This window comes from Apis cerana, linkage group LG5 (assembly GCF_029169275.1).
Source record: "Apis cerana isolate GH-2021 linkage group LG5, AcerK_1.0, whole genome shotgun sequence".
Classification (NCBI taxonomy): Eukaryota; Metazoa; Arthropoda; class Insecta; order Hymenoptera; family Apidae; genus Apis; species Apis cerana.
Window position 1 is genome coordinate 7,395,382 of NC_083856.1, and position 22,745 is coordinate 7,418,126.

At 21.9% G+C, this 22,745-nt stretch overlaps 7 protein-coding genes across 11 annotated transcripts; 2 read left to right on the forward strand and 5 right to left on the reverse strand.

Annotated features, from left to right (window-relative positions):
* Window positions 1-106: 106 nt before the first annotated feature.
* Window positions 107-3,610, reverse strand: LOC107997688 (zinc finger protein 510). Its single transcript, XM_017056456.3, has 5 exons — window positions 1,954-3,610; window positions 1,776-1,861; window positions 1,391-1,706; window positions 946-1,049; window positions 107-880 (listed from the first exon to the last, which is right to left on the reverse strand). Exons 1-5 carry the CDS (start codon window positions 3,098-3,100, stop codon window positions 179-181), a joined length of 2,355 nt encoding a protein of 784 aa, XP_016911945.2. The 5' UTR covers window positions 3,101-3,610; the 3' UTR covers window positions 107-178.
* Window positions 3,611-3,649: 39 nt separating this feature from the next.
* Window positions 3,650-4,721, reverse strand: LOC107997689 (follicle cell protein 3C-1). The gene is made up of 4 exons (XM_062074842.1): window positions 4,581-4,721; window positions 4,126-4,400; window positions 3,960-4,031; window positions 3,650-3,848 (listed from the first exon to the last, which is right to left on the reverse strand). Exons 2-4 carry the CDS (start codon window positions 4,393-4,395, stop codon window positions 3,738-3,740), a joined length of 453 nt encoding a protein of 150 aa, XP_061930826.1. The 5' UTR covers window positions 4,396-4,400; window positions 4,581-4,721; the 3' UTR covers window positions 3,650-3,737.
* Window positions 4,652-6,278, reverse strand: LOC107997571 (uncharacterized). Its single transcript, XM_062075582.1, has 4 exons — window positions 6,018-6,278; window positions 5,771-5,938; window positions 5,424-5,686; window positions 4,652-5,337 (listed from the first exon to the last, which is right to left on the reverse strand). Exons 1-4 carry the CDS (start codon window positions 6,124-6,126, stop codon window positions 4,897-4,899), a joined length of 981 nt encoding a protein of 326 aa, XP_061931566.1. The 5' UTR covers window positions 6,127-6,278; the 3' UTR covers window positions 4,652-4,896.
* Window positions 6,279-6,594: 316 nt separating this feature from the next.
* On the forward strand, window positions 6,595-10,148 carry LOC107997661 (dolichyl-diphosphooligosaccharide--protein glycosyltransferase subunit STT3B). 4 transcript variants are annotated; one of them, XM_017056415.3, is made up of 8 exons: window positions 6,595-6,752; window positions 6,867-7,100; window positions 7,333-8,031; window positions 8,099-8,409; window positions 8,467-9,007; window positions 9,098-9,559; window positions 9,660-9,750; window positions 9,862-10,148. In XM_017056415.3, the coding sequence occupies exons 2-8, from the start codon at window positions 6,880-6,882 to the stop codon at window positions 9,886-9,888; spliced, it is 2,352 nt and encodes a 783-aa protein (XP_016911904.1). In that variant the 5' UTR covers window positions 6,595-6,752; window positions 6,867-6,879; the 3' UTR covers window positions 9,889-10,148. The 4 variants fall into 4 exon arrangements, with proteins under 4 accessions (XP_016911904.1, XP_016911902.1, XP_028522390.1 ...); XM_017056413.3 differs by having other exon boundaries at window positions 9,897-10,148; XM_028666589.2 differs by having other exon boundaries at window positions 9,868-9,969.
* A 531-nt stretch (window positions 10,149-10,679) lies between these two features.
* LOC108004319 (INO80 complex subunit D) lies at window positions 10,680-18,014 on the forward strand. 2 transcript variants are annotated; one of them, XM_062074827.1, is made up of 3 exons: window positions 10,680-13,366; window positions 13,650-15,173; window positions 15,807-18,014. In XM_062074827.1, the coding sequence occupies exons 2-3, from the start codon at window positions 13,787-13,789 to the stop codon at window positions 15,971-15,973; spliced, it is 1,554 nt and encodes a 517-aa protein (XP_061930811.1). In that variant the 5' UTR covers window positions 10,680-13,366; window positions 13,650-13,786; the 3' UTR covers window positions 15,974-18,014. The 2 variants fall into 2 exon arrangements, with proteins under 2 accessions (XP_061930811.1, XP_016922611.1); XM_017067122.3 differs by having other exon boundaries at window positions 10,680-15,173.
* Window positions 18,015-18,452: 438 nt separating this feature from the next.
* Window positions 18,453-21,016, reverse strand: LOC107997591 (uncharacterized). The gene is made up of 6 exons (XM_017056289.3): window positions 20,876-21,016; window positions 20,611-20,743; window positions 20,038-20,542; window positions 19,745-19,951; window positions 19,444-19,676; window positions 18,453-19,367 (listed from the first exon to the last, which is right to left on the reverse strand). The coding sequence occupies exons 1-6, from the start codon at window positions 20,929-20,931 to the stop codon at window positions 19,161-19,163; spliced, it is 1,341 nt and encodes a 446-aa protein (XP_016911778.1). The 5' UTR covers window positions 20,932-21,016; the 3' UTR covers window positions 18,453-19,160.
* Window positions 21,017-21,402: 386 nt separating this feature from the next.
* Window positions 21,403-22,429, reverse strand: LOC107997675 (large ribosomal subunit protein bL9m). The gene is made up of 2 exons (XM_017056436.3): window positions 22,296-22,429; window positions 21,403-22,213 (listed from the first exon to the last, which is right to left on the reverse strand). Exons 1-2 carry the CDS (start codon window positions 22,386-22,388, stop codon window positions 21,485-21,487), a joined length of 822 nt encoding a protein of 273 aa, XP_016911925.1. The 5' UTR covers window positions 22,389-22,429; the 3' UTR covers window positions 21,403-21,484.
* Window positions 22,430-22,745: the final 316 nt, after the last annotated feature.

Here is a 22,745-nt window from a genome sequence, read left to right on the forward strand (position 1 = left end):
AATGTAAATATTTTTTATATTTTAAAAAGTATACTTTAAAAAAGTAAATTTTTGTAATTAATATTTTAAAAATATTTGAAAAAAATTTGTTGTAAGTTATAAATCATTTTTTCTTTAAAATAATACTTATTTATTTATAGTAACAATATATAACTAATAATGTAATTTTTATGGATAATTATTTCTCATTAATGGTGTATAATAGTTGTTTCAAAGATTCTTCATTAATAGTTTGCAAATTATTTGTATTATTATTTACACCACTAAAATTTTGTTCTATATCTGTATTGAATATATTCATTTCCATGTCATAAGCTGCATTTCTAAAAGTTTCATAAGGTTTTGATATAATTTCTTTTTGTATGGGAGATGATACTCGTAAATGTTCCATTTCTACAGTGGGTGAAGATAATCCATTTTCAACTGGAAGTATTATCATTGAAAAAAAATCATTTGCATCTTCTTGAAATGGTTTTTCAGTTTTTGAATATATTGTTTTACAAGTTTCTAAAGATTTTTTAAATGTGGAGCTATTAGGAATGTCAGATTTCCATATATTTTTTGTTCTTTCATTTTTATTGTTTGTTTCTGTATATTCTTCTAATTTTTGTTTCTTATTTGTAATAGTTTTTTCAATGTTACTTTCTTTTGTTAAAAGATGTTGGCCTTGAGTATTTATTATTAACACATATTTATTTTCTTCATTATTTATAATATTTAGCATTGATTGATTTTCTTTTAAAAAATGTTTTTGAGTTTTATATATATCATTGTTTGTATCTTGTATATTGGATAGATTTATTGATTTTTGATCTATGGTGCTTGTTTGATATGTATTTCCTATTTGTTGAGCTGGACATTTATGAGTTCTTTGACTTACCTATGATCAAATATTGAATTATAAATTAATTAATAAAATGTCACATTTTTGTAAATGTATTATACCTTATATCTGAAATTTTTTCCACATATTGTACATTTGTAAGGCATTACACCTGTGTGAATTCTACGATGAACTAAATATGAAACACGTTGACGAAAACATTTTCCTAAAAAAAAAAGATATGTGAATTATAGAACTATTTAATAAAAAATTAATTTTTTTATATTATTTTATTTATTTTTAATTATAAAAAATAATTTATAATTATAAAATTTGCAAATTATAGACTATATAAAAGCATAATTATTGTTTATTTAGTCATTGTTTTTAAATATAAGCTATATTATCTAATAATCTAATAATAAACTACAAAACATTGTTATACATACATTGCAGAAACAGAACAATCCATATTAAATTGTTAGTAATAACTGAAAACAAAACATGCATTATTCTAAAGTTTTTATAGCATTATTTTAAACAAAAGTTTTATAAAAGTTAACGTACCACAAGTTTCACATGCAAAAGGTTTTTCTCCTGTATGAATTCGTTCATGATTATGTAAAGTAGATAATTCTTTAAATGATCTGCCACAAGTTGTACATGTATGAGGTTTATCATCTTTATGATATAATCTATGTTTATGATATGATTGTTGAAAAGTAAATGTTTTATTGCATATATTACATTTATAAGGCATTTCTCCTGAATGTAATCTTTTATGTTTTTTTAAAAAATATTTTGTTGTAAACATTTTACTACATATATCACATTCCCATTGTTTAGCTTCATGTGTTTTTAAATGTTGTATTACATGTTGTTCCTAAAATAATTTACTTTATTTTTCTATAAAAAGAAAATATTTTAAATGCTAATTAATTATTAATTCTACCTTTTTAAATTTTTTTCCACATGTGGGACAATTATACTTATTTTCATTAAATATGAATTCTATTTGTTCACCTTTAACTAAAGAACCTAAAAGTATATATATGTTAATATTTATTATTTTATTTGATTATCTATTAATAAATATTAATATTATAAATATTAATATTATAATAAATTACCTAAATTACATCCCATATGTGCTACTCGCATATGCACCATTAAACTACCTCTCATCTTAAATACTTTAGAGCATAAATGACATGAATAATTCTTAAGTAAATTTTCAGGAATAATATTTAAATCTTTTTCATTAATCATATGTACTAATTGTTTATGTAAAAGCAAAATATTATGATCAGGAAAATGAAAACCACATATATTGCAACGTTCAGTCTTTTGTTTTGTTGATGATAATGTTTTTATAAGTTTCAATTGAGGTAATATTTCTTTTTGTTTAAGATTTTCATTGTGATTTTCATTACATGTAATATATAAATTTTCTTGTATATCTTTATTATTAACTTTTTGTAATGATATGTTAGTATAAGTACTTGAAAATTTATTTAATGTCATTTCATTATTATGAGATTCATTATTTTCTAGAGATTTTTCTATTTTATCTGTTATATTTTCATTCTGCTGTTGATTCTGCATCCAATTTTTATATGTTTGAACATTTCCATGTTCTGTTTCTGGATAATTTTGCATATAATTTATATGTCTAATATTTTGATTAGTAAAATATTGTGTAGCATAATTTAATTTCATTGTTTCTTGCAATATTTGTTGAGAATCTTTTTCTAATTCTATTTCTTTGTTCTTTTGAAATGTATTTGTTTCTTTATTTTCACAAATTGAATTTTGTAAAGATGTAATTTGAGATGCATGATTTAATTGATTTTGATCAATAGAAATTTCTGAATTAAAAATTGGAGATTCATTTTTTGTATGCAAACTTTGAGAAGATACTGAATTATTTTGAATATTTAAAATATTTTGTGAAAATTTATTTGAATCTGTAATTTCTATTTTAGACATATTCCAATCTTGAAAAATAGTATTTTCTAAATTATTAATTGCTGATGAATTATAAGTATTAGGAATAATATTTGTATGTTTCAATGATTCTATTGTATTGTTATTGCTTAAATTAATAGTATGGCTAAATAAATGAATTGTAAGTTTATCAATACCAAGCAATACTTCATTACATACAGGACATGTAAGAGGTCTTGTGGCTACACTTATCAATCCTGCTCTCAATGCATCCAATGTTAAAAAACTTGGTTGTGCGCACAAAGGACATGCTAAAAGTCTTGCACACATGTTTCTTACCACTCTTTATTTGTAATATATTTTATTCGAGATAATTAATTAATATTATATATAGTATAGTTTCATATTGTTTCTTTTTTATAAGACACTATAATTGTTATTATTATTAATATATATTTAATAATATAATATAATATAAATGATAATTACTCTTTTCATTTTTTTTTGAATCAATAAAAATTAATTTTTATTTTGATTATTAAAAATACAGAGTGTGTGAGATACAAATTTAAACTGATTAATTTAAATTTAACAGTTTGTTATCTATAATATTAGGGTTATGCCTGAACTTGACCCAATAGCACAAATTAAAGATCAAAATTATACCTCAAATGTCAATTACTAAAACAAAAAATATAATGGAATAAATTTTTTTTTTCTTAAAATACACAGAAAATAAAGTTTTATATTTAGCAATTTAATTATAGAACAAAGATTGCAAATATTTATCTGAGATTCTTTTAATTCTTTGTAAAGTGTATATGATACTTTTGAAGCTATATTTAGAAAAAGAGCGGGATATTTAAGAAGAAAATGTGATAAAATCAAGAATAGTTTTATTAAATTGAAGAAGTATAAAATTTATAATAATATAATAATATAATAAATATAATAAAAAATATTTATTTTAAAATACTGGACATTTGTATGGTTTACCATCCTTACAGCAATATTCCCTTCCAGCAGAAAGATTTGTATTAATCCATCCACTCTTACAGTTTTTAATAAATAAATAGGCCTATTATAAAAAAATATATACATATAATTTACTTATAATATTATCATAATATAAAATTGCATAATAATATAACATAAATTCTTTATTATGAAACAATATAATAAAACTTACCTTTTCCTTATAACAATCACGTTCTATTGAACTACATAAAATTTTAGAACTATTTGGAAGATATTTAATAATCTATAATAAATATTTAATAATTTTTAATTAAGAAATAAAAAATTAATAAAATATACATATAATAATAAATTTATATTTTTGTGAAATAACTTACAGTGTCTAAACATTTACTTATACAAATTTTATTTCCAATTGAAGTACATGGAAATACTCCAGGCAAACCATGAATAAGAGCAGGATTTTCTTCAAGTGATTTTTTATTATCTTTTTTAAACTCTCCACTTAAAAAAATTCCACAAATGCAGCCAATTGAAGATTCATTAGTTAAGATTTTTAAAGTGTTATTTAAAGGTTTTATTTTAATTTGATTATCTGCTAATATGGATGAGAAAAAAAAAACAAATACTAGAAATATTGGATACATTTCTTCTGTAAAAAAAATATTTATGTTTATATTAAATTTTATTTAAGTAAAATATTAAATAATAATTATAAGTAAATAAAAACAGTTTTTAATAATATATAAAGTCTACAAAAGAATTATAAATTATTGAAATAATAAAAAAATATATATTTTTCAATTTATATTTTTTCCTTTATAATACTTACATTAATTGAGTTGATTATATGAAATAATAAAAATTAAAAGTTATTCACTTGTATAGAACAATAAAAATGAATAAGTTGTGCAGGTTTTATTAAAAATGCCTTGTCTTGTTAAGTCAGCAATTAAAATAGGTCACATACTTAATAAGCAATATTTCATAATATTATAATATTGCAATCATATTACATATAAAGAAATTTAATTTATTTTTTAACAAGAATATAATTTTAATGTATAAATATATATATATTAAATAAGAAGAATATTACTTTTCTTATTAATAAAATTATACAATATTATATCTAGTATATTGATATTTTATTTAAATATTGATTTTTTAATTAGTTTTGCATTTCCTTTTAAAACTATTTTTTCTCCATTTGCAATACAAATATATTCACATTTCATAATTTTTCTTATAGAAACAATTTGCACTTTTATTTCTATTATATCTCCAGCATAACATGGTGCTGGAAATTTAAAGTTTTGCTCAACTACTATAGTTCCTGGACCTGGAATTTTTGTACCAAGTATACCTGATACTAAACCATTAAGTAAAGCACCATGAACAAGATGGTTTGATATTTCAAAATGTATTGGATTATAATCACCAGTTAATTTAGCAAAATTTAATATATCATCTTTTGTAACAGTTTTAATAACTGATATTTCATTTCCAGCTTTTAGAGTTTTTAAAATATCTGAAGATCCTGTGCAATATCTTTTTAACAATTTAAAAAATGTTTTTGTTTGCATTTTATTTTATATTTATTTTATAATATATAACTTTTTAAATTATTTTATTTTAAAAATTTTTTTATATTTTAAAATATTTATATACTTTTAGAATTTTCAATTTTATCTTTTATTATAATACAATCATTAAAAAATATTGTTATCAAATTTTTTATACGTTTATTTTTACAATTTGACAGATGAGATAACTTTTCAATTAACTCGGTTGTTACTTCATTTTTAGAATCAGGATTAATTAAAAATATTAAAATGGTAATTACTGAAAGTATGATATCTTCATCTTGTAATGAAAGTAATGATGTTAATAATCGAATACCTTGATTACGTAAAATATATAATTTATTTATTGGATCTAAAATATAAGTTTTATTTTAATTATTATTATCATAATTATATTTTATCAAAATAATTATTTTTGAAATAATTATATACGTACCAACACAGACATTACAGATACCTCCTACAGCAAAACGAACTAATTTTAAATTATCTTCTGATAAAGTATGAAGAAACAAATCGATTATTTTTAATTGTCTTATATATCCATAATTAATAGGATCATATGCAAAATTAGCAAGATTTGCCAATACTTGCTCCTTTGCATCTGTAAAAATAATAATATGGTATTAATTTTATTTAATTATTCTTTAATTACAAACAATTACATATGTCATTTAAATTACCTTTAGACTTAGTGGTTTTAAATTCTGTAGCTAAAAGTTTTAAGAAATCATAACGACCAATAGAATTTTTCCCAGTACGTTTTATTAATTGTTCCTTGCTAGTAAACATAAGAGAACAATTTTCTTTTGTATTATATAAAAAAACATTACCCTTACTAATAATGATTAATATTTAATTCATGTTATTTCATTAGTTTAAACCGAATAATTTTTAATCACTATTTTATATTATAAGCAATCAAGACTTTTATCTACGTTATTATTGAGTAAAATATTTTGATTAATACTTAATACAATACATATTAATACAATAACATTAATACAATACACAAAGCAAGAAATATTAATTTTGCAATATACTACAAGAAACAGTTAAGTAATAAGATTATTCGGATATGACGTTTTAAAATAACAGTACATTCTATATGACTATATCTGATTTAAATTATAGTCAATGACCGGATGTTATATTGATGTAAAATTAATTCTATTGGCAGTCGAACTATTTTTAATTTTATTTTGTTAATAAAGCCAATCAGCAATTGATATTCACATCGAACATGATGTGTGTTTAAGCGCAAAATATATTATTTTTAATATATATATATTCATATATATATATATATATATATATATATATATATATATATAGAACATCATTGGGAGTCATGATTAACACGTAGCCGGTGTACAACGTGTCTCTTAACAGTTCTAGCCTAAATACATAGTGGTTTGGTAATTTGTTGTGAACTGCTTGATTTGTAACGTGTTGAATAAAAACAAATATTAATATGTTTATGGCAAATATTTCTTAAAGTTTAACAGAAATATTTTTCATTATATTTATAGATTTAAAGAAAATATGTTGTCAAATAGAACATCCATGATAAATACCAAAAAAGATATGTTTCCCGATAAGAAGTCGTCATCTAAGCAAATGAAAACTTCTACATTAACAAATGCTGCTGGTCTTAGTTCTCTCATTACTTTTACTGTTTTGCTACTTGCTTGGATCTCAGGATTTGCTTCTCGATTATTTGCAGTAATACGTTTTGAAAGTATCATACACGAATTCGATCCTTGGTATGTATTTTTATGTTATTATATTAGGATATATATATATATATATATATATATTAATAATTTAATGTAGATTAATATAATAATATATTTTCTTTAATGTTTATTTAATATCTTATAATAATATATTAATTGTATAATAATTTTAGTATATGTAAAATAATATATATTAATATTGTATATTATTTTATAATTATAATATTATTATAAAATAAAATATATATTTATAACATAGGTTTAACTACAGAGCAACAGCATATATGGTGCAACATGGATTTTATAATTTTATAAATTGGTTTGATGAAAGAGCATGGTATCCATTGGGTCGTATTGTAGGTGGAACTGTTTATCCTGGATTAATGATAACATCTGGATCTATACATTACATATTACATTCTTTAAATATCCCAGTACATATAAGAGATATTTGTGTATTCTTAGCTCCAATATTTAGTGGCCTTACAGCCATTTCTACGTACTTATTAACAAAAGAAATATGGAGTGCAGGAGCTGGTTTATTTGCAGCATGTTTTATTGCAATTGTACCTGGTTATATTTCAAGATCTGTAGCAGGAAGTTATGATAATGAAGGCATTGCTATTTTTGCACTACAAATTACATATTATCTTTGGGTTAAGTCAGTTAAAACTGGTTCTATTTTTTGGGCTTCTATGACTGCTCTATCCTATTTTTATATGGTATCTGCATGGGGTGGTTATGTTTTTATTATTAATTTAATTCCACTTCATGTTTTTGCATTATTAGTCATGAATCGATTCAGTAATCGTCTTTTTACAAGTTATACTACATTCTATATTTTGGGCCTTTTATTAAGTATGCAAATACCATTTGTTGGTTTTCAACCAATAAGAACATCAGAACATATGGCAGCTGGAGGTGTATTTGGATTATTAATTTTTATAGCAACTCTCAGGTATGTTAATTTAATATATTTTTAATATGAGTTTGATAAATATTTCTATATAATTTTATTATTGTAGATATTTAAGAACTGTACTTACAAAATCTGAAATGAAATATTTTGGGGGAATAGTTGCAGTTACAGCTGGTATTCTTTTATTTGCTTTAATCTGTTTAACTTATGCTGGTGTTGTTGCACCTTGGAGTGGAAGATTTTATTCACTCTGGGATACTGGCTATGCAAAAATACACATTCCAATAATAGCATCTGTTTCTGAACATCAACCTACTACATGGTTTAGTTTTTTCTTTGATTTACATATTCTTGTTACAACATTTCCTGTAGGCCTCTGGTACTGCATTAAACGTATTAATGATGAACGTGTTTTTGGTAAGATTCAAAATAATATTATTTTGTTATAAAAATTATTAATTATTTATTTTACAGTTATATTATATGCTATAAGCGCTGTTTATTTTGCTGGAGTAATGGTGCGACTTATGCTCACTTTAACTCCAGTTGTTTGTATGCTTGCTGGAGTAGCATTTAGTGATCTTCTTGAATTGTTTTTTAAAGAAGAAGATAATGAAAGAAACGATCGAAGTAATAATGGTAGTGAAGAAGAAAGTGAAGAAGAAAGAGAAAGAAGTCCTGGTAGAGCATTATATGATAAAGCTGGTAAACTTCGTAGAATGAAACATGAGAGACCTAGGGGCAATGGTGATGGATTAGGTGTTAATCTTCGAAATGGTGTTGTCATTGGTGCATTTATGTTAATGATGATGTTTACACTGCATTGTACTTGGATTACAAGTAATGCATATTCTAGTCCTTCAATTGTTCTGGCATCATATAGTAATGATGGAGGTAGAGCTATTCTTGATGATTTTAGAGAAGCTTATTATTGGTTAGCACAAAATACACCTATTGATGCTAGAATTATGAGTTGGTGGGATTATGGTTATCAAATTGCTGGAATGGCTAATAGGTATATATTATTAGAAAATAATATATTAAATGTTTTATTTATTTATAAAATAATATATAATAATATGAAATATTTTCTATTTTAATATAGAACTACACTTGTGGACAATAACACTTGGAATAATTCACACATAGCTTTAGTTGGAAAAGCAATGAGCTCAAATGAAAGTGCTGCTTATGAAATTATGACATCATTAGATGTAGATTATGTTTTAGTTATTTTTGGAGGAATGATTGGATATTCTGGAGATGATGTTAATAAATTCCTTTGGATGGTACGAATTGCTGAAGGTGAATATCCACAACATATTCGTGAAAGTGATTATTTTACTGAAAAAGGAGAATTTCGCGTGGATTCAGAAGGATCACCAACCCTCTTGAATTCACTAATGTATAAATTAAGCTATTATCGATTTGGAGAAGTAAAAATTGATTATCGAACGCCATCTGGTTATGATCGTACACGTAATGCCGAAATAGGAAATAAAAATTTTCAATTAACATATTTAGAAGAAGCCTATACAACCGAACATTGGCTTGTTAGAATTTACAGGTAATTCTATAAAAGATAATAATAAGATTATGAATTAATTTTATGTATATAAATATTTTTTCTATTATATAAATTTTATTTTTAATTGACATAATTTTAGGGTGAAAAAACCAAATGAATTTAATAGACCAACCATTCCGATATCTAAACGAATTGTTACACGTAATGCTAATTCATATGTTAGTAAAAAGGTAAGGATTTTATGTCTTATGATAATAAATTAAAACTTTTATTTTTTTACAGTTTTAGTCGTATCGTTTTACATTTTTTAAATTATAACATTATATAATTTTGAAATGTAGTTGAAGTTGTGGGGGGGGGGACATTAATGTTTTAGACACCACGCCGAAAGAAAGGTTATATAAAAGGCCGGCCAACTATTATTAAAGGACAAAAACCTCAACGAAAAACTACGTAACATACATTATTATCTAATTCATAATAATTTTCAAATACAACTTTTGTAATAAAAAAAAAAAATTACCGTCCCTTGGGTCTGCCACAAATTATACCTCAAATTAAAATTTTAATATCATTAAAAATTGAATCAATGAAAATATAGAATAAAATAAATTTTCAACATTGAAAATAATTGGAATAATTTTTTAACAAGAATAATCTTCGAAAAAAGGATTTAATTTTAATTATTACAATATATATTTGTTATTTTTCCTAAAATTCATCTTTAAATGTTATGTATAATGTTTTTACATATTTCTTAAGTAAAATATAATTTCTACATGGTAACAATATGTAATAAATTTTTATAAACAAATTCACATTTATAAAATAGAAAAATGGTATCTTTTGCATTTTAAAGACTTTTGTACTTAATTAGTTTCTTAATTTTTTGTTCACTTCTTTTATTACAAATTATGATCTTTGAATTATTAATTATTAAATGAAAAACATAATAAGAAAGTTAATATGTAAATTTTTGTTTCATATATATATAAAATGCTTAACACTAATATATATAAAGAAATATTCACTAGTCAAAATAAACTAGTAAAAAAATTTATTAAATATCAGGTGAGATCAGAGGGATTAAATGTGTGTTATGTACACAATTTATTATATATTATTCTTGTTGAATGTTTATTAAAAACAAATTTAAAATTAATATATTTGATTTCTTTTGTATACTATTGAAAAATATAACAAAAAAAAAATTAAATTTTATGCAATTAAAAATTTTAAATAACATTTTATATTCAAGTCTAAAATTTATTCTTAATTATTTTAATCTAAATTATTATTTCTTATTTTTCTGGAAAATATATTATTTGTTTATAATATATATATAACAATCTGATTACTATTTTTAATAGACATATGTGTTTAAAAGACATGTTTATGAGAAAATTATAATTAAAGTAATTTTAAATATATAAAATAGAATTGTGTATATATAATCATTGTATATTTAATTATAAAAAAGAAACAAGGAAAAAAATACAAAATGAAATACGAATGAAAAAAAAAATATATATTAAGAATGTTATTTTATATAAAATTCTCCTATGTATATTAAAAAATTTGCAATTATATTATTAAAATGTTACAAAATATAAATATAAATTATAATATATTAATTAAAAAAATTTAAATTATAAAAAATAATTTAGTACATAAACATATGAAACATGTAAAATAATAATATGTACAAAAAATATATAAAACAATTTATGTAATTTGTATATCTATGTTATTGAAAAAGATAATATAATATTTGAATCAGATCTTTTTTGCAGTAAAATATTAATAATAAACAATTAAAATTTAATAAATTATTAATTTATTTTATTAATTTTAATTATTAATTAATAAAAAAAAGTTAAATAATTAAAATTGTTTGAAAAAATATGAAATAAATCAACAAGTGATAATCTGCAATATATAAATAAATATAAATAGGTTATAATTTTAAATGTCAAAATCAGCTGATCATATTTTTAAAATTACAATATTTATTAATTTTAATTTTTTTTTAAATAACTTATTACTTAAATATAGAATACATATACAAATATGTTGTTATTTAAATATAAAATACATATATATATATTTAATATTGATTGTTAATTTAATAATCAAATGTTTAAATTTTAAAAATAGTTTTATAAAATGCAAAAAATTTTTTTTAAATCATAACATTTTATTGTTACTATTATAATTTTATATTTAATAATATAATAAATAATAAACATAAATAATATTTATAAAAGAATATGTGCGTGTGTGTGTGCGCGCGCGCGTGTGTATTATTATTATTATTATTATTTATATTTATATCATTTAATTATAGATAGTATTTTTTTTAGAGTATATTAATCATATTTCGAAAAATCACGCAGTTTTTTTTTATTAATTATTAAAAATGAAAAATTGTTTTGTGTTTAAGATTTCTTTGAGAAAAAATTTTTTCATCTTGAATGTTTGAATTGCAAAAATCAAAATTTATTTTAAATCAATTTGTAAAATTTTTTTTTTATATCACTACAAATATTAATTGCAATCTTATATAATTTAAAATACTTTTGTAAAATAATATAAAATAATATTTCATATATAGAACAATTTATTGAAATATCAATAAAAAACCACACATTTATATATTGAATATTATTTTAAATATAATAAAACATTAAAGAAATTAAACAAAAAATGCATAACTCAAAAAATAAAATATTATCATATAAATTTTTTCGTTTCTATTATTTTAAAAAAAATTTTCTAAAAAAAGAAATAAATTAAATACTTATATATATAAAGTTAAAAGGTTATGTAAAAATGAATAACGAAAAATAATCTAAACATTTCTAATAGAAATAATCAAAATTTTGTAAAAATATATTTTTGTAAATTATCATATAAAATTAGTTAACACTTAAAATGGGCGCAAAATGTTTGTATACCAAATTCATAATGATAATACAGTGAATTCAAAGATTTTTCGCATCAGAAACTGTTCGTGTGTGCAGTGTCCGCCATTTTGCTTTCTTTACATCTGACATGTCTTTCTAATGTTATTATCGATGAATGCTGGAATTTGTGCGTGAATCTTCAATCTCGTTGAAGTGTATTTTGCATGAAAAAGGTCGAATTGCTTCTGATTGGGCAATAATCTCTCTTATTGTTGGGAATAATTTTCATTGTTCCAACCTCGGTTAAACTAAACGAAACGAGTCCATAAAGGAAACTTCGTGATAGTATTTGTGAATAGTTTACCCTTGTTATAGGATATAAATATGCTGCAAGATTCATTTTATGAATCTTTCTAACTGTATTATTGAAATTCGATTACAGTATTTTGCATAGTGTCATATTACCTAAATAAAGTGAACATAACCAAACAGTGTTGATATCCAACATAGTGCACTCATGTCAACACCAGAGATAAAATGTTTATTAATATGGCTTTGTCTTATCAGAAATTATCAGAACTTTTAGAATCCACATTTAATGTTTTGATGTTTCATGTAATGCAATTATTAAAAAATGTATAGAGTATATTTAATTTGAATTGCTATGCGAGGCAAGGATTATTTTTATCCTGATCTAGCCATGGACTAAGTTCACGCTTATTGCTTGAACCAAGAGAGATTTTGATATCCATCTGACATATTATGTACAGAATTATGCAAATTTAAACTTAGTGATACATAGCTTTAACTATCTAAACAATTGACTGCTAAAGTATTATTTGCACTTTTGAAATACAGAAATTTTATTGTCATTTAAATATATAAGATTTTTTGTAAGATTCCACTACATAATTTGATACTGAATATAGGTATATAATAGGTAATCAATTTTAATGTTTCTATTAAAGTATGATCCATGACAAAACTAAGTTTTGTACATATGCAGATACATGTAAATAACACAGCCAAATGCACATTAATATTATTAGCATAAGTAGTACATATAACTATTTTATAATTTATTATATTTTGTACAAAAATTCATTTTATTAGTTGTATCATCTTGATGCATATATAAACATTAATGTGTCTAAAACAAATGTAAGAAATACCAATCTGTGATATAATACAATAAAAATAATTTTTTATTTTTTTATTCTCAGTATTATGAATTCAGAAATATTTATGTATGGATTTGGATTTAAGCATATGGCGTGAACTAAGTTTTATCTAGATAAGAGGAAAGATTTGGAGGGTTTGAGAATGCAGGTAGAACAGGATACAAGGAAAACGGTAATCAATGAAGGTCCCTATATCCGAAAATTCAAACATGGACAATAAATTAAAGTTTTCGGATCGCTTAAAGGCTTTGCTGAAAACTGAGGTTCGTCAAGATGTCGATCCCTACATTTTCAGTGAACCAGAACCATTTAGTACACATACAACAGGAAGAAATGTTACAGTAGTGTCATCTAAAAATTCTAAAGTAATGCAAAATTGTAAAAATAATAAAACTAAAGGAAAATGTATGAAACAAAGAATAAGGATAACGTCCGTATCAGATGCGGAATTCAAAGCTGTACAAGATCGTGCTGTAGAATTAGATGCTGATTGTAATGTTGGTGGTGGTGGCAATGGTAATGGTGATGGTGAACATATAGATTATAAATTTGCAAAAGCAATTCAACAAAAACAACATCATATTGAAAATTTACAAAGACTAAAGAATAGAAGGCAAAGTCGGGACCATATGTTATTGTATTATCCTAGAGCTGGAGATGAAATATCAGATAGTGATTCTAGTGGAGATGAAATGACAATTTATCAGCATTATTGGTTTTCTGGAGATAATACTTCAACATTGAATCGTTCAGCTCGTCTCTCTCAATTGCGCTCTCAATTAAGACGAAGATTACTTCAATTACATAAAAGTGGAACAGACTCAGAAATTTTGTTACGTGATAGAGCTAAATGTTTATTGGAAGCTGCTTATAAGGATCCTGCATCTACAGCAAGAGCTTTAAGTGGTTCTCCAAGTACGAGCAAAGTAATAGATGGACCACTTTTAGTTGGTGGACTCTGTGGAGCTGAAGGATGTCAACAGACATCTTTGCCCTGTACACGTCATTGTTCTCGTCATATTATGTTGAATGGAGATCAACTTTTATTTGAACATTGCACTGCCAAATTTAGTGATAATACACAATGTTGTATTCCTGTGTTTGATGTTGCACATGAATTACCTCTTTGTCCAGAACATGCAAGGAAGAGAGATAATTACCATCGTAAAGCACAAGAGTCTAAACCAAAGAAAACTCGTAAAAAACCAACATCTCCCACAATTCCCAGGCCTAAACCAAAATCTAGGCCAAAGAAACGAAAACGGCCTCCTGTGAATAAACTTGAAACTAATAAAGATCCTACAGTTATACATGAAGAAAATCAATATTTGAATCAAATAAACTCTAGTGAAAATCAGACAAAAGCTTTGAATAATTTGAATACTGTAGTGCAAGGAAGTTCAAATTCCGCTAACTTAAATCTAGGATTAGGATTAGGTCTTGGAGGAGGACTTAAAGTAGATTTAGGAGATCATGAAGTGTTTCCTTCTCTGGATCCTGCAGAGCATGATTTTGGCAATGTGCTCAATAATTTACCTGCTGATGCTTTTAATGACTTATTCATTGGTAATTACAATTGTCCCTTTTTTTTTACAATATTTTTTCATTAATATTCTATATATAATATAGATAAATTATATATTGATTTATATGAATTTATAATTATTTATTAATTTATTAATTTTATATAAAGTGTTAATATATTAATATATTTATAAAATATTTTTAGAGAATAAATTATTAAATACAATTAATTAATTACAATTAATTAAATTTGCATTAGAGAGAATGAGACTATTTTGTCTTCGTCATATCATTGCATTTCATTATATCTCGCTTTATTCAATATGAAGTTATAATTTATGTTATAATTTAACTTATAGCTATCAATTATTTTTATAATTTATTATTTTATTTATTATTTCATAAATGAGTTTGAATCAACAGTTTTATATTTTATTATAGAAATCAACTTTTATATTTGTTTTGAATACAGAATCGATTTTCCAAAGCTTACAAATATATTAACTATTTCATATATTAATTTAATATTAATTTAATATTAATTTAATATATATATATATGCTTTATAATTTAGAATTATAAATATACATACATATAAACATGAAATATTCTTATTTTAAATATTATTCTAATCAAAAGTAGGATTTTTTATTTTATTTTCTATTTTATTTTTAGAGGGTAGAAATGGAGAATATGAACCATCAAGAGAAGAGGAAGAAGAATTAGAACGAGCATTAGAGGCAGTAGATAAAGATGTACGAAATTTGGAAAGAATGGGACAAACACATGGACTTTTAGAGCCAGCCTTACTGGCTCAACTCATGTCAGACATTGCTTCGTAGCCCCGTCTATTTTATTAAGATAATGATTTAAAAATGAGTTCATGTGTGTTCCTTACATATATAAAAAAAATACTGTTTGTGTCTGTGCTGCTAAACGTAAGATTGTGTTATTAACTTCTGTTGTATAGTTATAAAAATTCAAGAAAGGCAGGGATTGATATACAGAAAGTAAAAAGAAATAAAAATTATCAGTTGTTTAATATAAATTTCGTTGAGTAAAACTACATCATATAGGTATAGATTCATGAAAAAAAAAGAGATAATATTCTAAAAATTTCATTTTTACTGAAAAGTAATCATGAAAAATTACAATTAAATATTGTTCTTTTATACATTTTCAAATTATTTTGAATATCGTTTAAAAGTTCAGTTAGAGTGTTTTAGTTATAACAAAATAGATCATTAAATATTTTTCAAAATATTTATAAAAGATATAAAAGCTAAAGGACAAAAACATTCTATAAAATAATTCTATTATATTTGAATCTTTCAGGGTATATCAATTTATTTTTATTTTATTACTTTAGTTATAATACAAATTGAAAACTCAATTTATTTAAATACATTTATTAATATTCATTTTCGCTAATGACTTTTATTTTGTTTTTAAAATAAAATATAACTCGAAAAATATAACCCTGATCTAATCTGCAAGTAATATTCATAAATATTTTGTAAAAATATGATCAAATGATTTTATGTAACTTCTCTAGTTGTATAAATTTTCTAAAATGTTTTAAGTAGAATTAAAATCTTTTATTGAAAATCAGTACACTATTATTTTCACTGTATATTTTGATAAAAATGTAATTTAATTTTTGTTTAAATAGAAATTAGAAATATTTTATCAAATTATTTTCTACCAAGAAATTTTGTTTATAAAAAAATAAATAAAATTGCATGAACACATGACTGAACTTAAAAAAAAAACTACATATATATATAAATAATCATTCATTTTTATCACCTACCTGCTGTAATAATATAAGCAAATAATTGCAAATAATCTTATTAATATGCATAATGATCACTATCATCATTTTCTTCATTTTGTATTATAATCATGTAGACAAATGTTCAATAATAGATAGCTGTAACATATGATTAAAGATTGAACTTAATAAGAAGTGCCGAAATAGTTTCATTTTTGATATTTTTAGTAATTGTAATATGTTTAAATTTCTTTTGCAACCTATGAAAGAAAAAATGACATGCAATATATTATTTTATTATTCAAAATAATAATATAAAAAAATTTAAATAATTTTAGTAAAGCATAGATTTTGAGAATAAAGCTAGATTAGTAATTATAAAGATGTTAATAATTATAAAGAAAACTAAATCATTTACTGCCATTTAACATTTAAATGATTAAAATTCAGCATTATATTATATGTAACATTTTCAAGTGTATATAATATACTTCAGATCATATTATATAATTTTAATACATATCGTATTTAAAATTAAGTAAAAATACTTTGTTGAATTTGTAAATTATAAATAATTAATTAGATACATTCACAAGTATCGCAATACCTCCATGCATAATTTATAATACCAGGATTTTAAAAATTTTTGTGAGATCTAGCTTTTATTATCAAAGTTTCTGTGCTAAATATATTCATTTTTGTATCTTATATGTGCATGTCATTATTTATACATAATAGGTTGCAAGGAAGTGTATCTTGAATAATAAATGTTTTAGCTAAATGTAAATCATCACAAATGGACAATGAACTTGCCACTTGTAAATGGAAAATAATACAATATAATTTACAATTTAACCCATATTGGGATTAAATTAATGTCATATATATATATTTATATATATATATATATATATATATATATATATATTATTATTATTATATATAATAGTAGTAAGTAGGTACAGTAATTATTTATATAAGAACAATGCAAAATTTAATCAGAAAACAAATGCATTGCTTCATATGTACCTATATATGTATCTCCTTGTAAAATATCAACATTAGTGCGCATTATTAAGCATTATTAATTATAATAAGCATATTTTTTACATTGTCTTATTGTACTCAGTTTATCCACCCTTATCACATATCCTTAAAAAGTTATTTTTTAAACATATGTGTCTATATTTAATAATACTTACTAAAAATTAATAGTATTTTTATTTACAAATCTCTTTCAATATATGTTATAAATTATTTTAAAAAATAGTTTTTCATATTATGTATTAGTTATTGATATTTGCTTTCCTTTATTTAATTAACAATATCAATATTCTATACTCATATATTCATTATTTTCAATATATTCATATATTTATTATTTTTATAATATTAAATGAAAAGCTAATAAATTATTTTTGAAGTAAATTTTTCATAAAATCAAATATAGGCACATATTTTCAATAATTTAATTGTTGCTAATTTATATTAATATCAAATAATTACACAAGAAATAAAACGGTCTTGAAATAACAATTAACAATTGATTTGTGTTCTATTTATTTTATTTTATTTTATTTTGAAAAACATTTAAGAATAGTATTTTGTTATTATTTCTTATTTATCATATGAAATATTTATTTTAATTATCTCTTGCATATCATGATATGTAATAATTTATAATAATTTTCTTGTAAATAAGTATATATTTGTTACAAATAATAAATTTATAAATTTTATTTATTTAATTATAAAACTAATAAAAACTGAAATTTATATCTATTCATGTGATATTATTGTAAATAATATCAATGATATATACTTATATATAGATATATAGTTTATCATAGCAATGTGAATAGTTTTATATTCGATAATTGATAGAATATATCAATTATTTTTATTATTTGTCATATATAAACATATTATATTATAATATTAAAATTTTTAATTTATTGATAAAATAATATATTTTTAATTTAAGTTTGCATAAATATTCTTTTAAAGAATATATTTTAATAACTGATATTTAAAAAAAAATTTCAAATTTTTTTAAAAAATTTTAATATAATTAAAAGTAATCTAAATTATAATAATACAAATTATATTATATTTGGATTAAAAACATTTCATAAAAAGATTTTGTTAGTAAAAACTTCTTTTTAAGATTTAACAAATAAATATGAAACGTAAAAAAAAATATTGATATTGATTTAGATATTTATACTTATAATTTTTAATTTGTTTTTAAGTAATCATTCTAATAGTGTTGATACTGAATATGTATCGTATTCAGTATGTTTCTGACGTTTTAATTCTCTCATCAACCAATTCTTTCTTGCTCTTTCTCGAGCAATTTTATAGCCTTTTGGTGATATATCTATAGTTTTCATCGAAAAATCTCGTGTCAGATCAGGTTTAGTTTGAAATAATGGAAGTCTTCGAATTTTTATCGGTATTTCCTATAATATTAAAAATATAATTTAATTTTTAATAAAAAAATATTCATAAACAAATTACAGTTTTGTAAAAACTTACTATATCTTGCACTGTATCTTTAATACTTTTTTCATATTTTTTTCTTTCAGATAATTGAATTTTGTCTTGTTCTTCATCTTTTTCTTCTAAAGGCATTAGAGTAATATCATAATTTGCTCTGTTTTCTCCTAAAATTCCTACTTTTATTCCCAATTCACGTAATTTATCTTCTTCAATAACAAGAGCATATTTTAAATAAAGAATACGTTCATCATCATAATTTTCTTCTATTCCTGTAAATTATATTGTATCATTTCTCTTTTTTTTTTTTAAGAAAAAAATATATAGGAAAAGATAATACCCAAAGATAGAAGACGATAATCATAATCCGAATATATTAATTCTTGTATTAAAGGAGAATTTCTTAATAATTTCCTTTTTTCTTGTATTTTATGACCTTGCAATATTATAATATCATCATATAACATATCCTGAATAGTATGGCTTATACTTCGTCTTTCTGCTATATTATATGTTTCTGTTCTAAATAATCTATGCAATTCTATTTCTAAAATAAATATTTTAATCTTTATCTTATTATTATTTTATTCTTTATATGTTTTAAAATATTATTTTATTATAGTTTTTATTTACCAATTAAACTAAAATATTTGCGTTCTAAAGCTATCCAGACAATACGATGTGTCATACAAATTAGTACTTCAAATATTCGTAAATCTTTTTCTCCTTGTGATTGTGTCAAAGATGTTCCTTTTTTTCCACCTGTCATATGATGATATTGAATAACATCTTGACATCCTATTATTAAATCAGCATATTCTCTACCTAAAACACAACGAAGATTTTGCATTTCTTCTGCATATCTAAATCTATAACCCTGAGCCAAAGGATTTGGTGCTTTTTTCATAGTAGCTGCACGTTCCTTCATTAATTCTTCCCATGTTATCACATAATATTGAAAATAAAGTATTGCAGCTCTTAAAAAACGATCAACAATTGGTAAATGGAAAAAATTTATAAACTGAGGACTTATAGGACTGATCAATAAAAACATTACAAGATCTTTTATATCTTGTAAAATAATAACATCTGGTTCACTTGGAGATACTTTTCTTAAATAATATCTTCTAAATCGTAACTGAAATATATATTTGAAAAATATAAAAATTAAAAATATAAATGTATCATCTATTTTCTGATATTTACCTTTTCACGTTGACTTAAGGTTTCTTGAAAATTTAAAATTAAGTATGCATGTGGACAATACACCTTTGATTGATAAACAGGATCAGATTTTTGTTTAATTTTTTTAACGTGTTCATCTTCGGTCTTTTGTGTACTTGTATATTTAAATACAAAAAGAAATTATAATTGCAACAAATATTTGTCATATTTCGTTGATAAATAAATTAAAATTTGTACAAATGTAATTTATATGAATATATATTTTAATTGTTAGAAAATTTATTACCTTATTAAAATTAATCCATCAGAAATTTCGTCCCATGCAAAATATCTATCTTCCATTTTTAAATATTAGAATAATAACATTTTATTCGTAATAATTGAATTAGTAAAAAGATAGGTTAATTAATTAAATAAAAAGCAAATCACTATTCAGTGTTGCATAAGTAAATTATTAATTTTATATATTTATATGTATTTCTTCTTTTATAAAAATAAGTATAGTTTTAAAAAAAGATTATATTATGAATGATGTTATATATGAATGTGATATATAAAATATTTAGAAAAACGTAAACAAAATAATAATTATTCAAAATCATTTTCTTTAAATTTTATATTCATTTTTATATTCATAAAAATTGATATATGTAAGAATTCATATATCTGTGAAAATAGTTATGAAATTATATATTGTTAATTATAATTTATTTTTTCATTATATTATTAGAATTTATTATACATTACATCATAGAATATAAAGTTATTTTATATGTATTTCAATATTATTAAATTTATAAAATAATATTAAAATTTTTTTGGATTTTCAAAAAAATAAAATTTTATTGATTATGATACTTTTATAATAATAATAAATAATACAATTATTTATTACTCATTTATTTACATCATTAGTTTCAAAATTAGCTAAACGATGTTTTGGAAGGGAATTTAATATTGATTGATCTTCTGGGAAAATTGCTATGTTTTTTAATTGATAAAATGGTACATCATACTTAATTTGCTTCTTTGGATCTGAAGTATAATGATGTATTTTACATCTAACTTTAACTTCTTCATGATTATTGATTTTAATAATAATATAAAATTCTTTATTTTCAATAGATAGATTTGGTCCAGATATAGTCTTATCTGGAAGAATTATAGCATCTTCAGGTACAATATATCCTAATTTTCGAAATGATACTCTCACATGCCATTTTTCTATAATCCATGGAATATCCATGGACATTGATAATGATAAATAGCACACAGACAATACATTCATTGTTCTTTCAACAAATTGAGAACTATACATAGATAATTTCTTCTTTTCATCTTGGTCTTCAATTAAATATTTTTCTAGATTTTCAGGTGTTGCATATACAGCTAATTTGGGTAGTATTAAAGTTTCATAAGCCTTTTGAGAAGATACTGAGACTTTCTCACCTTTTTCACCAATCTTTTTTACATTTTCTAACAAGACAATGTCAATTTTTTTTTGTGGTTTAATATTTGTATCTTCTACGAGCTCATAAATAAAATGTTTATGTTTTAGCTTTGCACGTGTTTCATATTTTTTATAAAGAGGCACTGGATATTTTCTTTTTAAAATAAATGTATTCTAAAATAAGAAATAATAATTATCTATTTCAATATATATTTAATATTATGCTAATTTGTTGCAAATTAATACTAAATATTACCCGACTTTGTTGCATTAATACATTATTCTGATTCGAAAAAAGTATTAATCGTGACTTTAAATAATTTTTACATAATTGTGTATACTTTAACATATTTATTTCTTTATTGAATTCAATTATACAATTAAAAAGCACATTGCATAGGAATCAATATTAAACTATATGCTAATTATATATATGAAGTTGTTTCAGGTTAGGTTAGGAATACTATTATACTTTTTGTGTATACATTACTTAAATTGTACTCGATGTATACAACTTGAAATTATTAAATTAAAGATTATTTTGATATCATTATTGAAATATATATGTTTTTATATTGCTATATTAAAAAAAAAAACAAAAAATAAATAATTTAATAATCTATCTGTTTTTTATAAAATTGAATATATAAAATTAAATAAAATTGAATTTATTTTTTAAAACTATATAATTTATATAATTTATATA

What these genes read in the sequence shown, in the direction of transcription:
- LOC107997661 (XM_017056413.3), top strand. Translation starts at nt 6,880, where the DNA reads ATGTTGTCAAATAGAACATCCATGATAAATACCAAAAAAGATATGTTT. An exon ending in TAATGATGAACGTGTTTTTG is followed by an intron (nt 8,410 to 8,466) that starts GTAAGATTCAAA and finishes TTTATTTTACAG; the next exon opens with TTATATTATATGCTATAAGC. An exon ending in ATTGCTGGAATGGCTAATAG is followed by an intron (nt 9,008 to 9,097) that starts GTATATATTATT and finishes ATTTTAATATAG; the next exon opens with AACTACACTTGTGGACAATA.
- LOC107997591 (XM_017056289.3), bottom strand. Translation starts at nt 20,931, where the DNA reads ATGGAAGATAGATATTTTGCATGGGACGAAATTTCTGATGGATTAATT. An exon ending in TTATCGTCTTCTATCTTTGG is followed by an intron (nt 19,677 to 19,744) that starts GTATTATCTTTT and finishes TATAATTTACAG; the next exon opens with GAATAGAAGAAAATTATGAT. An exon ending in AAGATACAGTGCAAGATATA is followed by an intron (nt 19,368 to 19,443) that starts GTAAGTTTTTAC and finishes TTAATATTATAG; the next exon opens with GAAATACCGATAAAAATTCG.
- LOC107997571 (XM_062075582.1), bottom strand. Translation starts at nt 6,126, where the DNA reads ATGTTTACTAGCAAGGAACAATTAATAAAACGTACTGGGAAAAATTCT. An exon ending in TAAAACCACTAAGTCTAAAG is followed by an intron (nt 5,939 to 6,017) that starts GTAATTTAAATG and finishes TTATTTTTACAG; the next exon opens with ATGCAAAGGAGCAAGTATTG. An exon ending in AAGATAAAATTGAAAATTCT is followed by an intron (nt 5,338 to 5,423) that starts AAAAGTATATAA and finishes TAAATATAAAAT; the next exon opens with AAAATGCAAACAAAAACATT.
- LOC107997689 (XM_062074842.1), bottom strand. Translation starts at nt 4,395, where the DNA reads ATGTATCCAATATTTCTAGTATTTGTTTTTTTTTTCTCATCCATATTA. An exon ending in TAAGTAAATGTTTAGACACT is followed by an intron (nt 4,032 to 4,125) that starts GTAAGTTATTTC and finishes TATTTATTATAG; the next exon opens with ATTATTAAATATCTTCCAAA. An exon ending in GTGATTGTTATAAGGAAAAG is followed by an intron (nt 3,849 to 3,959) that starts GTAAGTTTTATT and finishes TTTTTATAATAG; the next exon opens with GCCTATTTATTTATTAAAAA.
- LOC108004319 (XM_017067122.3), top strand. Translation starts at nt 13,787, where the DNA reads ATGAAGGTCCCTATATCCGAAAATTCAAACATGGACAATAAATTAAAG. An exon ending in TTTTAATGACTTATTCATTG is followed by an intron (nt 15,174 to 15,806) that starts GTAATTACAATT and finishes TTTTATTTTTAG; the next exon opens with AGGGTAGAAATGGAGAATAT.
- LOC107997688 (XM_017056456.3), bottom strand. Translation starts at nt 3,100, where the DNA reads ATGTGTGCAAGACTTTTAGCATGTCCTTTGTGCGCACAACCAAGTTTT. An exon ending in ACATATGGGATGTAATTTAG is followed by an intron (nt 1,862 to 1,953) that starts GTAATTTATTAT and finishes ATATACTTTTAG; the next exon opens with GTTCTTTAGTTAAAGGTGAA. An exon ending in GAAAAAATTTCAGATATAAG is followed by an intron (nt 881 to 945) that starts GTATAATACATT and finishes ATTTGATCATAG; the next exon opens with GTAAGTCAAAGAACTCATAA.
- LOC107997675 (XM_017056436.3), bottom strand. Translation starts at nt 22,388, where the DNA reads ATGTTAAAGTATACACAATTATGTAAAAATTATTTAAAGTCACGATTA. An exon ending in TATTAATGCAACAAAGTCGG is followed by an intron (nt 22,214 to 22,295) that starts GTAATATTTAGT and finishes TTCTTATTTTAG; the next exon opens with AATACATTTATTTTAAAAAG.